At 36.3% G+C, this 16,257-nt stretch overlaps 1 protein-coding gene across 1 annotated transcript; it reads left to right on the forward strand.

Moving 5' to 3' along the window:
• Window positions 1–1,208: 1,208 nt before the first annotated feature.
• On the forward strand, window positions 1,209–7,043 carry LOC115212877 (chymotrypsin-1-like). The gene is made up of 6 exons (XM_036503659.1): window positions 1,209–1,369; window positions 1,650–1,809; window positions 2,325–2,452; window positions 5,224–5,358; window positions 5,451–5,596; window positions 6,795–7,043. Exons 1-6 carry the CDS (start codon window positions 1,312–1,314, stop codon window positions 6,942–6,944), a joined length of 777 nt encoding a protein of 258 aa, XP_036359552.1. The 5' UTR covers window positions 1,209–1,311; the 3' UTR covers window positions 6,945–7,043.
• Window positions 7,044–16,257: the final 9,214 nt, after the last annotated feature.

Consider the following 16,257-nt stretch of genomic DNA (forward strand, 5'->3'; position numbering starts at 1 on the left):
TATATATATATATATATATATATATATAATATATATATGTTCTTGTACATGCTTCAGTTTCTAGACTGCGGTCAAGCTGGGGCACAACATTGGGGAGTTAAACAAATCGAGGCCAGTACTTGTATTTAGGCCCAGTAGCCATATAATCATAATAATGTGTGTATGCGTGCGTGAGTATGTATGCGTGTGCGTGCTTCTGTATGTATGTATGTATGTATGTATGTATGTATGTATGTATGTATGTATTTATGATCAGTTATGAAAATAATATGGAGAGCAGCTCTAAACTTTCGTGACATTTTATAGTTTTATAGTTTGTAACGAGAATATTATTCCGGTTCTATATTTAAGAGATGAGGAATTATGTACGTTATTTACATTATTTACATTCCACGGATATTTGTATTAATAGTAACATCGAAAAATACCTTAGGAATAAGAACCCAGGTTCGAAATTTCCCCTAGACACCTGAAGAAGGCTCGAGGGTATATCAGCCGAAACGTTGTGTTAACAACAAATATGATGAAGACAAATATCCGTCGAATGTAAATAATGAAGAATATTAATGAAGTGATTTCGACGTTTCAGCCAGCAAAGATATCGGCTTTGCAGTCCAATTCGTGTTTAAACATTACACACACACGGCGGGATTCCTTCAGACTCCGCCTACCAAATGCACTCACAACGCCTTGCTTGGCCCGAGGCTATAATACAGGAAAATTGTCCAAGTTTGCACGCGGTAGGACTGAACCCTGAACCAAGTGGTTTCGAAGAAAAAATTTTTGTCACCCAGCCACACCTGCGCCTTTATTCAAAATTTGCATATATGTCTTTGGAAATAGGATGTGTTGAACATCCATTCTTTAGACTTGCTCTCAGAGCAGCCAACAGATTGTTGTATTGTGGTTTCTCATTATTTATTGAATAATTCAGCGATTCGTTGCCAATTGTAATGTTGCCTCTGCTCTCCTTATTAATTTCGGCATCTGTTACATCGATTCTGCTATGGGATTCTTTGTTAATTGTCATACATGAATTTTAAATATTATCTTTCAAAACGTGGCAACATTCCTTTAATAGAAATTAGAACATCGCTTTAGTGACTATTATGTAAAATTCTAATAATTAGATATTTTGTATGATAACATTGAAACGTTCTTTGTTGTTCTTTGCGATATTGTTAGAATATACAGCTGTTCTTTCACGAAAAGATGTTTTACTAATGAGGCTTACCTATAAATACCTTACTCTCCATAACGTTAGCATCAGTTCAGCTCTTCTACGCTAGTAACTTAACATCTAGTGATACCATGCTGTCTCTGTGCTGTCTTCTTGTTGCGATTGCTTCCGTTTCTGCTGGTGGTAATAGTAAGTCAGGCCCTCCCGTCGAAGGGTTTTTTGTTACAGAGCTTTTTGAAATTGGTATTGATACCAACTCGTATCATTGTTCATATCGATGTCGGTAAAATCTACATATATTTTTTAATCATTGATTAATTTGAAAAAGGAGTTTGGAATTAAGTTTTTTATATACAGTTAATGCTTCAAAATACAAGTGATAAATTCAAGTGATATACAAATGATATAGACATTCAAGAATAATTCATCCAGAAATATATATTTATTTGCTTTTCTGATTTTCTTTCAGGCACCCATAAAGGAATCGTCGGTGGATCCCGAGCACAAAACTGTCAATTTCCATCCATTGTCTATCTCGAAATATTTAACCAGCCTACAGACTCAAGTTATGGTGCATGTGGAGGTACTTTGGTTGATGCTACACATGTTTTGACAGCAGCTCACTGTGTGTAAGTATATTTATAAAGCATATATTGACGTCTTCAACTCATGATATTGCATCACTTGATTATGAAAGAAGGTTAGGTGCCATGCTTGTATAATATAAGGAGTGAAAAGAATTGGTTGGTGTGAATACCAACATATATACTGGCTTCAATATCAGGTTAAAATTCACATTGGAATTTGTTTCTAGCAAACATAGCATAAATTGACTTTCACATAAACAATTGGAGATATTTATTTAGTATTAGTACAGCTAGTTTTCAACTTATAAAATCGTGTCAAATTATTACATCGATTCAATCTATAAACATTATTTCAATGGATTTTGTGCATTTTACATTGTGTAACTAATATCGTTCTGACCAACAACACCCAAAGATCTTTATATAGTAACCGTGCCCGATAAGAAACTCATGTTAGAAATACCACAGATGACGGACACAAAATTCCGTATCTAAGAGAAGAATTTCAAGTACATGATGAATGAAATTTAATATTTGGTATATTGATTTGATTTTAGGGAGGGAAAAGTCAGACGTATTAAAGTGAATATTGGTTCCAACAACAAGCGGTCTCCTGGTAGTCAGTCAACAACTGTATCTAAATTTGTGATACATGGTGGATACGTAAGATCTAAATACGTTGTCAGTGAGTATTACAATTACCAAGTCTTCATAGATTTTCGTGTAAATACTTTCTTTCTTTTCCACATAACTCAAAAAAAAAATGTTAAATAGTGAGTTATATGATATGCATGTGTACTCTATAACGCCTTTCAAAATAACGTCATATATATATACGTTTATATATTTGTTTTGCAAAGATTTTTAATGTGAAATCGTGTGTTGAAACAGATATCGTTGTATTTAGGAATGACCATTTTGCCAGTTTAGCCAATAACAACACACGCACTATATATTTAGTGTTACTTTGCTTCAGCGTTATTTATTTTTTACATTAATCTTAATCTTATTTCGGCCGATTAATGTAAAAAATAAATAACGCTGAAGCAAAGTAGCACCAGATATATAGTGCGTGTGTTTATATATATATATATATATATATATATATATATATATATATATATATATACATATATATGTGTGTATGTCTGTGTGTATACATTAGGTTGGCAACTAAGTTCCCGCCGTTTTTTTTAAATTTAAATTTTTTAAGTGGTTTAATAAAAAATAACAATTAATCAATAATGTGTTGACCATTGTTGATTACAACTTCTTCCCAAAGTTCAACAAGATTTTCAATTCCTCATTGGTAGAAATCACCCGATTTCGACTCGAAAAATTGATCCAACCAAGCTCTCAGTTCTGCATCAGTATTGAACGAAACTCCGCGCATAGCATTTGAAAGAGATCGAAAGAGGTGGAAATCTGTTGGTTCCAAATCAAGAGAGTACGGCGGGTGTGGCAGCACTTCCCATCCATGCGTCTGAATGACTTCCTTGGTCATATTGGCGATATGAGGGCAGGCATTGTCGTGCAGCAGGAGAACTCCATGCTGACGATTAGGTCTTTTCTCTTAAATAGCCGTGTTGAGTCGTTCCATCTGTTGAACTGAGAGTTCCGCGTTGACGGTTTGGTTCCGTTCTGCAATTCGTAATGGATAATCCCTTCCCAGTCCCACCATACGCATAACATCGTTTTACGCGGATGAAGATCTTGTTTCACGCGCGATGTCGCTTGTTTACCGGAGCTAAGTCATTCCTTAAGCTGCTTCATATTGGTGTACAGGCACCATTTTCCGTCGCCAGTCACGATTCGGTAAAGAAATTGTTGCTTGTGTCCATGAGTTAAGCAATGACGAGCAAGTAAACCAGCGGAGATTGTGGCTCGTTGATTTTTGTTGTTGTCACTTAAAGCATGCAGAACTCATGCTCCATACTTCTGAACCTTTCCCATCGAGTGAAGATGCTTCTCTTTAGCAGTGTGCGAGCATTCCATTTTCTCTAACAGTTCTTCACTCGTTGTTTGACGAGAATTTTCGGGCAAAAGTTGGTTTAATTGCTCTTCATCGACCTCAACTGGACGGTCAGAATGAGGTGCGTCTTTGAGGTCAATACTTCCATTTTTGAACTTAGCATACCAATCGAGAGCGGTTGTTTCAGCTATGGCACCCTCTCAATACACAGCACAAATGTCGCGAGCAGCTTTTGCCGCCTTAGAACCTTGATTAAAAGGTCATAATAATAATAATATGACAACAGAAGAATAAATGAGACCTAGATATTATGTAAATAGAGGAATTTATCTATAAATATAATGTAAGACAATCAGTTAGTTGTCATAATAATATTCAGACTTTCAGCGTTTTTGTCTTAATAACTGATGAGATGTCGAGTAGCTTTTAGTCCCAGCATCTGAAACTCTGAGTATTATTATGACAACTAACTGATTGTCCTATATATATATATATAGCAGGTAATATAATTCCAAACTTACAGGGAAAAATTCAATTTAGCAATTCTAAATCAAGTTTCACAATATATAATATGTATTTACTAATTACTATTTATTGTTTATGTACATTATTGATTTTTAGAATTAGGTTTTTATAGTATATGTTTTCTATATGGTGTGAATAACGTCTTTCACTATTGAATTGTTTAATGGAGGTTTTTCTCTAAATTATATACATACATACATACATACATACATATATATATATATATATAATATATATATATATATATATATATTTATATATATATATATATATACATATAAAAGTAAATAAATGGTACAACGAGGCACCGATATTTACTGGAAAATAGCAATCGTAATAAATACGACGCTATTGTATAGCTTCACTGCGTATATACTAGCAAAGACGCGTGTGTGCAACAAACATGAAAAAAATTTGTCTCACCTCTAGGAAGAACATCTGAAAAATGGAAAACCTAGAATCGGATAATGCAGTACCGGTTTCAGACTCTTCAAATACGTTTGACAACGTAGATTTCGTGTCTCTTCATCAGCTGCATATACGCATTGAAGCTACACAATAGCGTCGTATTTATTACGATTGCTATTTTCCAGTAAATATCGGTGCCTCGTTGTACCATTTATTTACTTTTATATGTATAATATATATATATATATATATATATATACATACATACATACACACACACACATACATATATATATATATATATATATATATATATATTATATATATATATATATATATATATACACACATATATAGAGAGAGAGACAGGCAGACAGACTGAGAAAGGAGAGATAGATAGATAGATATACATAGACACACAAACATATATATATTTATTTATTTATATGTGTGTGGGTGTGTATGTATACATCTATACATATGTATATATACACATATATGCATGACTAACTTATATGTATACCTATCATACGCATGTTTTCCTTTTAAAGAGAACGACATTGCAATGTTGACTTTGAATACCCGAGTCCGTGAAGCCCGATGCGTGAAATTTGCAAAATTAGCTAGTAAAGGAGAGACTTTTGGTACCTCAAGATGTATCGCTGCTGGATGGGGAAAATTTGCATGTAAGTATTTACAAAATTTTTTTATTTGTTCCTCTCATCTCAGTGTAATCATAGTTGATGCATATTAAACATCAATCAATTTATTTTTTCAGATAAAGGACAGAGCCCTGACCAATTATTTAAAGTAACCCTTCCAGCTATTCCGGCAGATGTATGTAAAAGACGGTCTAAAATGAGAATTTCCGATGGAATTCTCTGTGCCGGAGATTTTACAGCAGGTGGAACATCTACTTGTCAGGTATATTATATTGGTCTTATAGCATAATAATGATATCTTTAACTGACACATCTGTCTAAAAAATGAGTGTATATTAATCTATGCGTGTGAGAATGTAAATTAGTGCGTGTGTGTTTGTATGTGTGTGTATGTATGTGTGTGTGTGTGTGTGTGTGTGTGTGGCGCGTATTAAAACAAAGATATCGGCTTCACAAACCTATCAAGAAGTGAAAAGAAAATGTTATCTTTATAAGTACGGTTCCATGTTGAATGGTTTGACCAAATGTTTTTGAAATAATCTATGAAAACTACAAACTTGTTTCCGTCTTATAATACTTCTGCTTGTCATTGCGTTACTTAGCCCGTCAGTAACGCTTTCACGTGATTAGAGAAAAAGCAGAGAACGAAAAGGAGGAGGTAGAAAAAGAGGGAAAGAGAAACAACGTCCATGACTGGAAGTAGATAGGGTGTAATTGTAAAGCTTAGTTGAATTGAAGCAGAGGAGAAAGAAAAAGGAGAGAGAAAAAGAAGATAAGGTGAAAATGAGAGAAAAAGAGGAAGAAAGAAAAAGAGGGCGAGAGAAGCGTCCATGACGTAAGGTAGAGGGAACGTAATATTTATTACATGGTTAAAAAAGTTAGTTGATGATTGAAGAGGAGAGTTAAAAATATAATTTTAGCAGAGGAGTGATGTTCTGATGGTGAGGTTAAAGTCAGACAGTGAGGGAGGGGGAGAAAGAGAAATGGTGGTGGTGGTGACTGGATAGTAAAAAGTGCAATTTCAAAAATTGAACTAAATTTTTATATCACCTATTACTCAACACATGCGCACAAGTGCAATTCCATGAAATATTCAAGCTTATTTACATGGAAGATTTATGCAATTTGTACGGGATTTTTTTAATGGAGTGAATATTTATTTTATGAGTGCTGTGTATTAAGCCTATAAATTGTGCATAAAGTATATAAACTATATATATATATATATAAAGTGCATTAAGTAATCATCGTATTCCAATTTCTTTCACTTTTAAATAAGTAGCAGATGAGCGATTATTTTTCCATACAGGCACAACAGAGGCTAAGCTTTCAGGTATTTTGGATAAAGTTTTCAGCAATAACCCAATAGGTTTACCATTAATTCCGTGAAATATTTACGGGTTCCTCTAGTATCTATTAATTTCAGTAGATTTATAAGTATGTCGTTTGTGTTCTTGCAGGGTGATTCTGGTGGTCCACTCTATTGTCGAAACAGATCTTATCAAACGGTCCTGGCAGGTGTAACATCTTTCGGAAGCAGGTGTAACGGCGAGGTCAGTGCTTTCACCGATGTTGGATATTTCCGAGACTGGATCGACAGCAACATGTAAGAATTACTTTGATGAAAGTATCTGTCTTTGAAGACACTTCAGCAGAACAATCTCCTCAATGTATCGAGAATGCAATAAAAATATAAAATGATTTATCAATTTGTTGTTGTTATAATGGCACTTGGGAATGTTCAACTATTTCACTGTGTGCATTTTTGTGGTGGATAATTCCATATTGGAATCATATTATGCCTGCACTTTGTATCTCTTCTGTTGCATTACTATATTACTAGGAAAGGCAGTGAATTTTTACTTTGTTAAATTAGAAATTATAACACTGTTATGTAGAGTAACCACAATTACTGTTTCACAAATTGGTCATATTACTGTTCCACAAATTGGTTATATTTCAAAAGCAAAACGGAATTCATCTGAAGACTGTTGAACTATGAGTTGTTATGAAATGATATTGTGAAAGCTAAAATATTTGGTACCGCCTTGAGACAATTCAAACTTCACATTGAGAATTGAATTCATTTCTAAGTACACACACACACACACATATTTATTTATAACAGAGAGAGGGAGAGGAAGAGAGTGTGTATATATATGCATGCATGTATGTATGTATGTATATATATATATATATATATATATACATATATATATATATATATATGTATGTATCAAATGAAATAAAAACAGAACACAAAGGATGTCGCGGTACATATATATATATATATATATATATATATATACATACAGTGACATGAGTAAAGCACTAAGTTAGCTAGCTAAGTATGGGGTCTGAAACCTAACACTACATCACATACAATCAAGTGGAAAATAGATGAAAAGTCCACACCATATGTCAACTGATTGAAAAAAGTTAAGCTTTGCGTTGCTGAAAGATCACAGATTATTTTCAGTTCTAAGAACTCCACCGTACTGCTGAATTCTAGAGCTGAATCATTCAACGGGTGTCAATATATGGATATGTTCCCCGTGGCGAATTGTAAAATCCCACCTACACCGAATGAAGAGCTGTGCTGCTGACTCTAGGACCCTCTCCACTGGGTGTTATGTCATAAAGTTTTGAGGCTGAACGGATACGGGCCTAATTCCTTTCCATTTATCTTTTTTTTTCCCCTTTTCTTTTTCCGGTGTTTTTAACTTTCAATCTTTTAAAACTGCTTTCTTCTCACCTTATCTCTTATTCTGTCGTTCTGTTTTATAATGTTACGTCCTGTGTGCAGAGGTTGAGAATTGCGTGAATGCACCAAACATGTTATAAAAAGCTTGGTTTCCAGTGTGGGCACTTTCCACAAGCAAGTACGTCACATGTCACCCGCTTTGGAATTCTCCAATCATTCACCAAAAGATTGTGTCCTTTTCAACGTAGACAGTACTTGTACACCATCGCCTTAATGTTCAGGACGTTTGCTCCTCTCAACAGGAGTCCACAAGGACCAGCCAACATTTAGCATGTCTCAGATATCGCCGATTCATTACATGATTCATTGTCTCAAATAAGTAATGGAGTGACGTTAGCACATACGCACGGTACACAACTTTTGTTCACCTTGTGATGCCACGTCGGAATCAGACACGAGAGTCAATAACTCTGAAAGAATCAGTTCGCTTCTGAAGCCCTAAAGATAGTTCGTTAACCAAGAAGCAAGAACAGCTGCCTGTGCTGCCCAAATAGACAAACTTGTCTACCAGTTTCAGTACTTTTCTTTCAACTAAGAAACCTCACAACAATCTTGTCCACTGTTGTGAAACTAAGGAACATTACAGCAGTCTTGTTCCAAGTTATGCTGAATCTAAATACTTTGCAAGATGCAGAAATGTGATCCATGAGGATTCGTATATCTTCAACTATATGAGCAACTTAGTTGCAATCATCCGCATAAAGGAGGTCACAAATAAAAGACTGAAAAGCTTACCAATTCACAGCAAGTCGACGCAAGTAGAAGAGACCACCAGAAGATAAGTACCTCACATATATCCTAGAAGAGCAACCCACAACAAAAGCATGAGTTAGAGTAACAGGAAAATACAAGGTGAAAACAATTGGAGCAAGAATGTCACCTTGCTTTACAGGAATGGGTCCTGCCATGCCAGTAAGACATTAATCCACGCCTCCACCACATCATGGATTGATTTACTTACTCATACAATGGAAGCCAGACAACCATGTTTGCCGAATATTTTCCACAGGGAGGCCCTATTCACAGCCGTGTTGTCAGTCCTGCAGGATTTGTATTAACCCTCCTCACCAGGCTAGCCGATGGAGGTGGCTGTTTACTCGCCAACGATCCGAGCATGCATCAGCTCCTTCAGTTTCAAAGGAGGGCTCTATCATCTCTCTCTATATATAAACGGCAGTTTGTCTGTCTGTGTGTCTGTCAGGTTGTACCCTCACCCTGACCACGGCTTTCAACCGATTCTGATGAAACTTGACACACACATAGCCCAATGTCATAATTCAAAACTAACGCAGCGAAAATTTTGAAAAGTTCCCCCAGTTCTGAAAAAAAATCGATAAATTCGACATGGGTCGAGAATGTAAGCTTTTTATATGCAACACATTTTCTACAGACTGTCTAGGGGACGCAACTCGACCTTTTTAACTCTCGGAACACGTGGGGTAAGTATCCCAAAATGTATAAAAATGTACAAAAACGGCAAAAAAGCGGGCAGCAATGTGAGTGACAACAACGAAAAAGTCAAAAGTGACCAAACTGAACAAACGAATGTAAAAGGTTTTTTGGTGCACACGACAAAAGCGGTTTATAATAAACCAAGCGTTTGCAAGTAGCGTCCGAGGACCCTTAGGGTGCGTCAAAAATTTATGGTAAAACGTTTGGGGTGGTAGTTATAAAGAAAGTGTAAACAAAAAAAGTATTCAAATAACTTGCGGCTGCAGCAGCTATTAGCAGAAGTGGCGGTGTTGGGGGTAAAGTCTCGAATGTAATTTCTTCCTGGTAGGAATTGGTTGGGTTGAATTATCGATAGCTGTTTGATAGTTATTTGGGAGTGAAGAGAAGACATTGCAACCTACACATGCGCCTTCGTTCCCTACAGGGAAAGGACTAGATTGGGATTAGTCATTGCCTACTAGGCTCTTACATACCCGGGCAACGCCGGGCTATGCTGCTAGTACTTACTAAATAAACAGAAGTCACTGGTCGCAGGATTGGGCATTTTTCTGGTTGTAGATGATCCTGTGATTGACACTCTTCAACAAAGTCTTGTCATCAGACTCTTGGGTCCTGAATCTTTGATAGATGTGGTAACAACAGCAATAAGTTGAATCGTGGCAAAATACCAGGTAAAAACGGAATTTGTCCTGTGGTCTTGCTTTTGTTGGTAGTTGTATCACCCCAAATCTTTACGAGTTTATCAGCGTAGTATGGAGGGGTGGTGCTCTTTCCGATAACTGGAAAGATACAATTATCCTTCCCCTCCTTAAAGGAAAGGATGTCATAACAAAGATTGGCAACCATAGCAGTGTCCCTCTAGTGTCACTTGCTGGCAAGGTCCTGACTAGTTTTATTCATACACCCCTGAAAAAATACATTGTAAATGACGTTCTAGCTAAATAGCAATGTGTAGATGAACAATAGATGGTTTTCGCAGCAAGGCAGAAACAGAAGTGTTACAAGCAGAATATAATTATGTATATACATGTGTGTGTATTATATATGTATATATCCATCTGTGTGTATATGTGTATGTATTTATATATATATATATATATATTATATATATATATATATATATATATTATATATATATATATATATATATATATATATATATAATATATATATATATATGTGTGTGTGTGTGTGTGTGTATGTGTGTGTGTGTGTATTTATATATATATATTGTTAATATTCGCTGGGCAGCTAATTTCCACAAATGTACACAGTTTCTCTTCTCTATACCAAATCATTATATCAGGTCTGTTGCAGTTACATTTTATTGAGATTTTTACTGGGACATTCCACGAGTACTACTTTTTGTTATAAGTGGCTAAGACTTCTACCATACTGTGGGTTCTTATTTCTTTGTCCTCGAGGTTATCCTTCCGACGGATTTCATTATAGAGTGTCCTGGCTACATCATGTCTCATCGATAGATAATAGCGTGATGACATTTTCGGACAACTGCTTATGATGTGGGTGATATCTTCGGTGTTAACTCCACAAAGTCTCTCATAGGTTGTCACATTTTACTGCTTTTCCTACATTTCTATTCTTTTTGTGCATCAGGTATTTGAGTGATATTTCCTGTTCATGGATTGCAAACGCATACCCTTCAAAGTGGGAGGTAGGAATCTGGCTATTCGTCCGTAATAGTATTTCTTCATTGAATTGTATTTCTTTATTCGTTCATAATAGACTGCTATGATGATCAACGTTACTATCATCTCGGAGCTTTCTTCTAACATATCCATGCATAGTCTTCTGCTCATATATGCTCATCCTTTCATCTGATGAAACATTGCGGTAGAGTCGTGTGACTTCTTTGGGTATGTATTTAAGGTGGTCAGACAAGGAATGTTGCTCAAGGAGCTGCTTTCCAACTCTTATGATGTCATCAGCCTCATATATGCAAACTTGGTCTAGGCATGCACTTTGAAACTTGGTGGTTAAAAGATGTTGCCGAAGGGATATGATACGACATTCAAAGGCATTATGGATCGATGTTAAGCCTCTGCTGTATGAGCGTGCCGTATGAGATTTGGTTCATCATCGAGCAGACAGCACTACTAAAAAATTCAAGGTAACTTTTCGTCGTGGCGCGCCATGAAGGAAGTTCCGCGGGTTATCCATGAATGTTTAAAGCAAGACACCGAAGGATACCTACTCTAAGTTCTCCTACTTCACAACATTACTTAAGCTATTGTATAAATATTATTGAACAGTCGTGTTGAAATCTTACAGAACAAGCTATTAGTTGTACCTATCAAATCAATCATTTCCTTTCTTATTCATAACACTAAAGAATATCAAATACTCTCAACCATCATGCACAATTGCGTAATTTTATCATGCACACATGACGCACAAACGTACTTAGAGAATGCATTTCATCAACATAGCGATGTCATTTGTTATACTATTAGTAATGCTTAACGACATTTGTAGCATATCTCTTACCGCTGTCATCTTCACTAATTCTCATATTCTACCTTACTTCTCTTTCACTTTTGCCGCCCCACTCACATGCAGAGACATGTACACACATATATTACTTCGTTGATCGTCTCTTACTCATACATACAGATTCATAACCCAACTTTTCATCATACAAGTCTGTCTTCACACGATTACCACAAACCTTGATTTCAGCGCTAATTGTAATTCCTTCATTACATAACCCGGTCCTCGGACGTAGCAGAAAATCGACAAAATTGGATGGGTGTGCTTTTTTTTTCCCTAGTCAAATCGTTTACTCATGAAAGAATGCTATGTTACCAATGCACACTAAACCGACCGACTACCAATGTAGAATTACTGGTGCTAGTTACAAATGGTTGTACTAACTACAGCCCAAATAGATAAAGAGGAACATTTTGTCGGGATTCGAAGGGACTAAAATTAAAGACGACCGACAATACGAGGCTAATTTGATACAGAAAGATTTTGTGTCATGTCCAAAAGATATGGAACGATAAAGATGAATGTTTCTGACAGAATTATAGTTTAATCCAATTAATTAAATAGTTGATTTTATATGAACTTAAATCTGAACCTTTATAAAAACATACACACACAAGAAAATTCACCTAAAAATATATAATTCTAAAAATGCATTCTCGGATTCTTCAATGACATAAACAAAATTCATATAGTAACATACTAAGCCACAATAAATTTCGTCTTTCATAAAGAAAAGCCCGAAAACCTTTCATTCTTGATCAAAACAAGACTCAAAACATTTTAACAAAAGCCACTCAACCATAAAATACTATTTACAAAATGAGACCGGTATACATGGGTCTTTTGTTTGGGTTTGCTTTGTTTTTTTCGGTCAGCGTGTTGAAGAACAATATTTCTACAGTAGAAATTCTGTATTAATCAAAAATTGTATGCATATGTATGTGTGTATCTGATTTCTAATCTGTTGATCGTCTTTTCCTATTTCTCTTTTTTACTCTATCTACACTTCTCCATTTCTACTTCTAGTGAAGACTTAACGCCCGAAACGTTTAAGTATCTCTTTCCATTAAAACATAAAGCTGATACCTTATTTATCAAACTGTGTGATTTCTGTGTTTTTTATTGTTTTTACACAAGACATACATAGAGAGAGAGGGGGAGAGGAGGTTTGCAAATGATATATATAAATATCTAAATGAAAAAAAATATTTTTCAAAAACGACATAACGTGTACCGATTGTAAAAACAAACAGGAGACGAACAGAAAGTCCATAACCCTTCATCAGCTATCGACCAACGGTACTTTTCAGTTTCGCACCTTTAACAATAAGACTGAATGCTTCCCAATTGGCGGTGCTCGCAAAAGAAAAAGTTTTCTTGCGTGGAATTATGGACAAAGAGCAAAGAAAACGAAACAAAACAAGCAAAATAGTAGTGTGATTTAGGACGATGGACGATGGACGAGGACAAACAGTTGATCAAAATACGGCCTTGGGGGCCAATAAAACTGGAATAGTGGGTGACGCCTAAAAATGTTTTGAACGATTGAGAACGGAGAAAGAATTTGTGAATGGTCAGCTAAGGGACCAGTCTAAGAAAGGAAGAAAAAAAGGAACTAGCCACTGGTCACATGGCAACAGCAGGTGGAGAAGCGACAGAGCAAAGAAGGGGGAAGAGGATGAAGGGAAAGGAGAAAGGCTAGGAATACAAGAGTGAGAAAGTCTAGGAATAGAAAAGGGAGAAAGAGAGTAAGTAGTAAGGCTACAATAGAAGTGACACGGTAAGAGAATTTGGGACTGGCCAGCTCAGGAACAAGTCTAAGAAAGAAAGAAAAGGAAGAACTGGCCGATCACGTGAAAGCAGCAGGCAGAGGGGAAAGACCACAGAGAGAGAAAGCGACAGAGAAAAAGGGGGAGTGGATGAAAGGGAAGGAGAAAGGCTAGGAATACAAGAGGGAGAAAGGGTAGGAATATAAGAGGAAGGAAGGAGATAGGCGAGGAGTATAAGAGGTAGAGAGAGAAGGAGTAAGTAGGAAGGCTAGAATAGAAGTGACAGAGTGAGAGAAAGAATAGGGGAAAGAATGAAGGCAAGAGAGAAAGTCACACGGGTTTATAAAAAAACTTACTTGTTAATACAAATTCGTTTGAGTTGCGTTCCATTACTTGATAAGTGAAAAAATACATAAAGAAACGACATAACGTACATTGAATGTAAAAACAGACGTGAGACAAACAGAAAATCCATAATCCCGACCCAGTTTATATATATATATTTCTTTATCGCCCACAGGGGGTTAAACAGAGGGGACAAACAGACAAAGTCGATTATATAGACACCAGTGCGTTACTGGTGCTTATTTAATCGACCCCGAAGGGATGAAAGGCAAAGTCGGCCTCGGCGGAATTTGAAATCAGAACGTAATGGCATATATGTGTGTGTGTGTGTGTGTGTAGGGCGGCGAGCTGACAGAATTGTTAGCATGCTGGATGAGTTTCACATATTGTCTATTTGGAGAATGTTTTTCTCGCGAGTTTCCACTGCCAAAGTGTTCCTACGTCGATGTGTGTATGAACGAGTTAAAGTTAAATATAATTTACATGCACACACATATATACACATACACTCGTATTTTTATATGGAGCAACATTTCTACCGAAAAGCTACCGATACTTATTTGATCCTGGGTCATCATTTGTTTCATTTAGTCAGTTATACATGGCGCAGAGGGCTCCTTATCCTTTCTAGATATAAGACACAGCATGCCGCCCAGTTAACACCACCTCCTGGCTCTTAGGTACCTTTAGCAGAATTCGTTCTAGGCTTCAGAGTTGTAATCACGACAATTATCCTTTCTCAACTCCATATTTGTATACCCCTATTGAACTAAGACCACATCAACACCTCTTACAGACACGCAGACTACTCATAACATTACTCTCAACACAAATTTCTTAACGCTATAGTCCATCTCTACTGTATTTACTCAGATACCACCACGAAAGATGGTGTCTGCACAATCTTAGACTCAAACATCTCAGACACTTTATGCCGCCTCAAAGTCTTACAGCCATACATATTTCTCTAAATACACTTGCGTCCTCTATCACTTTCAAAACTCCCTGAATTACCAACTCTTCAATCATATCTCTTCCTGCATCAATGACATCTATCTCACTTCACCCAAAATCATCACTCTTATTAAGTTCAATGCTCTCAGTTCCTCCCATACAGTCACTGTCGGTACAGAAATGGTTTCATCATCTAAATACATCCTTGACTGACACACAAATTTCCTCGATTTTTTTGTCACCTCTAAATGTAGCTTCCAACAGATCATAACTCTATGCAACTTATTGGGTTTTCCAACAACTACCTTATCACAACTATCTACCAAACATTCACATATGCACACCATCCCCCACTTCTCAGGACTTATAGCACATCAAGTTAGCTTAATAGTTGCTCTGGCAGTTCTTGCTCTCAAAAAGTTCTGACGTGAGCAAAGTTTCTGCTTATATCTGGCAGACTGAGTCCAAGGTGGGAAGTTTTGCTACAAGATAATGTTTACTTTCTAAAAAAATTGTTCACCTATGGATTCAATTCATTTCTCCTCTCTTGGCTCAGTGGCTTCCTGACAGATCGCATTGTTGCGGCATTTGTCTAAAACACCCACTCAACACTTGTAAGATCAACGGCTCAGTTTTGTCACCTACATTTTTTCTAATCATCTTCTTGCCGTCAACTCCAGCAATATGTCCCTCTTTCCTCTCAAACCTTCTGTACTCAAGCATCATCCACATATTAACCTGACATCACACACGGACTGTGCAATCACTTCTTGGACAGAAACCTGAGAAATATCTTATATCATGTCAATCTTGTCTTTTAAACAGCAAAAAGAAGAATTCATATACCAAAACATAGCGACTCACCGCTCCAATATATGCCCAATCCCCCCAAAATAAACATCACACAAATAGAATTCTCTTGATCGTTTCAAATCTTCAATATCACTGATGGTCTCTCGACATATGCATATTACCAACAAATGAAAGACTGCATTAAAAAGCCAGGCCTTTTCCTTCTTGACAAAATATACTCAAGTCCCCATCATACACTAACCTTCTACAAAGCCCTCATAACAACCACATTGAAAAACTGCTTCCATATCTGGATGGTGCTGCAACTAGACAATT

Source organism: Octopus sinensis, linkage group LG6 (assembly GCF_006345805.1).
Source record: "Octopus sinensis linkage group LG6, ASM634580v1, whole genome shotgun sequence".
NCBI classification, from domain to species: Eukaryota; Metazoa; Mollusca; class Cephalopoda; order Octopoda; family Octopodidae; genus Octopus; species Octopus sinensis.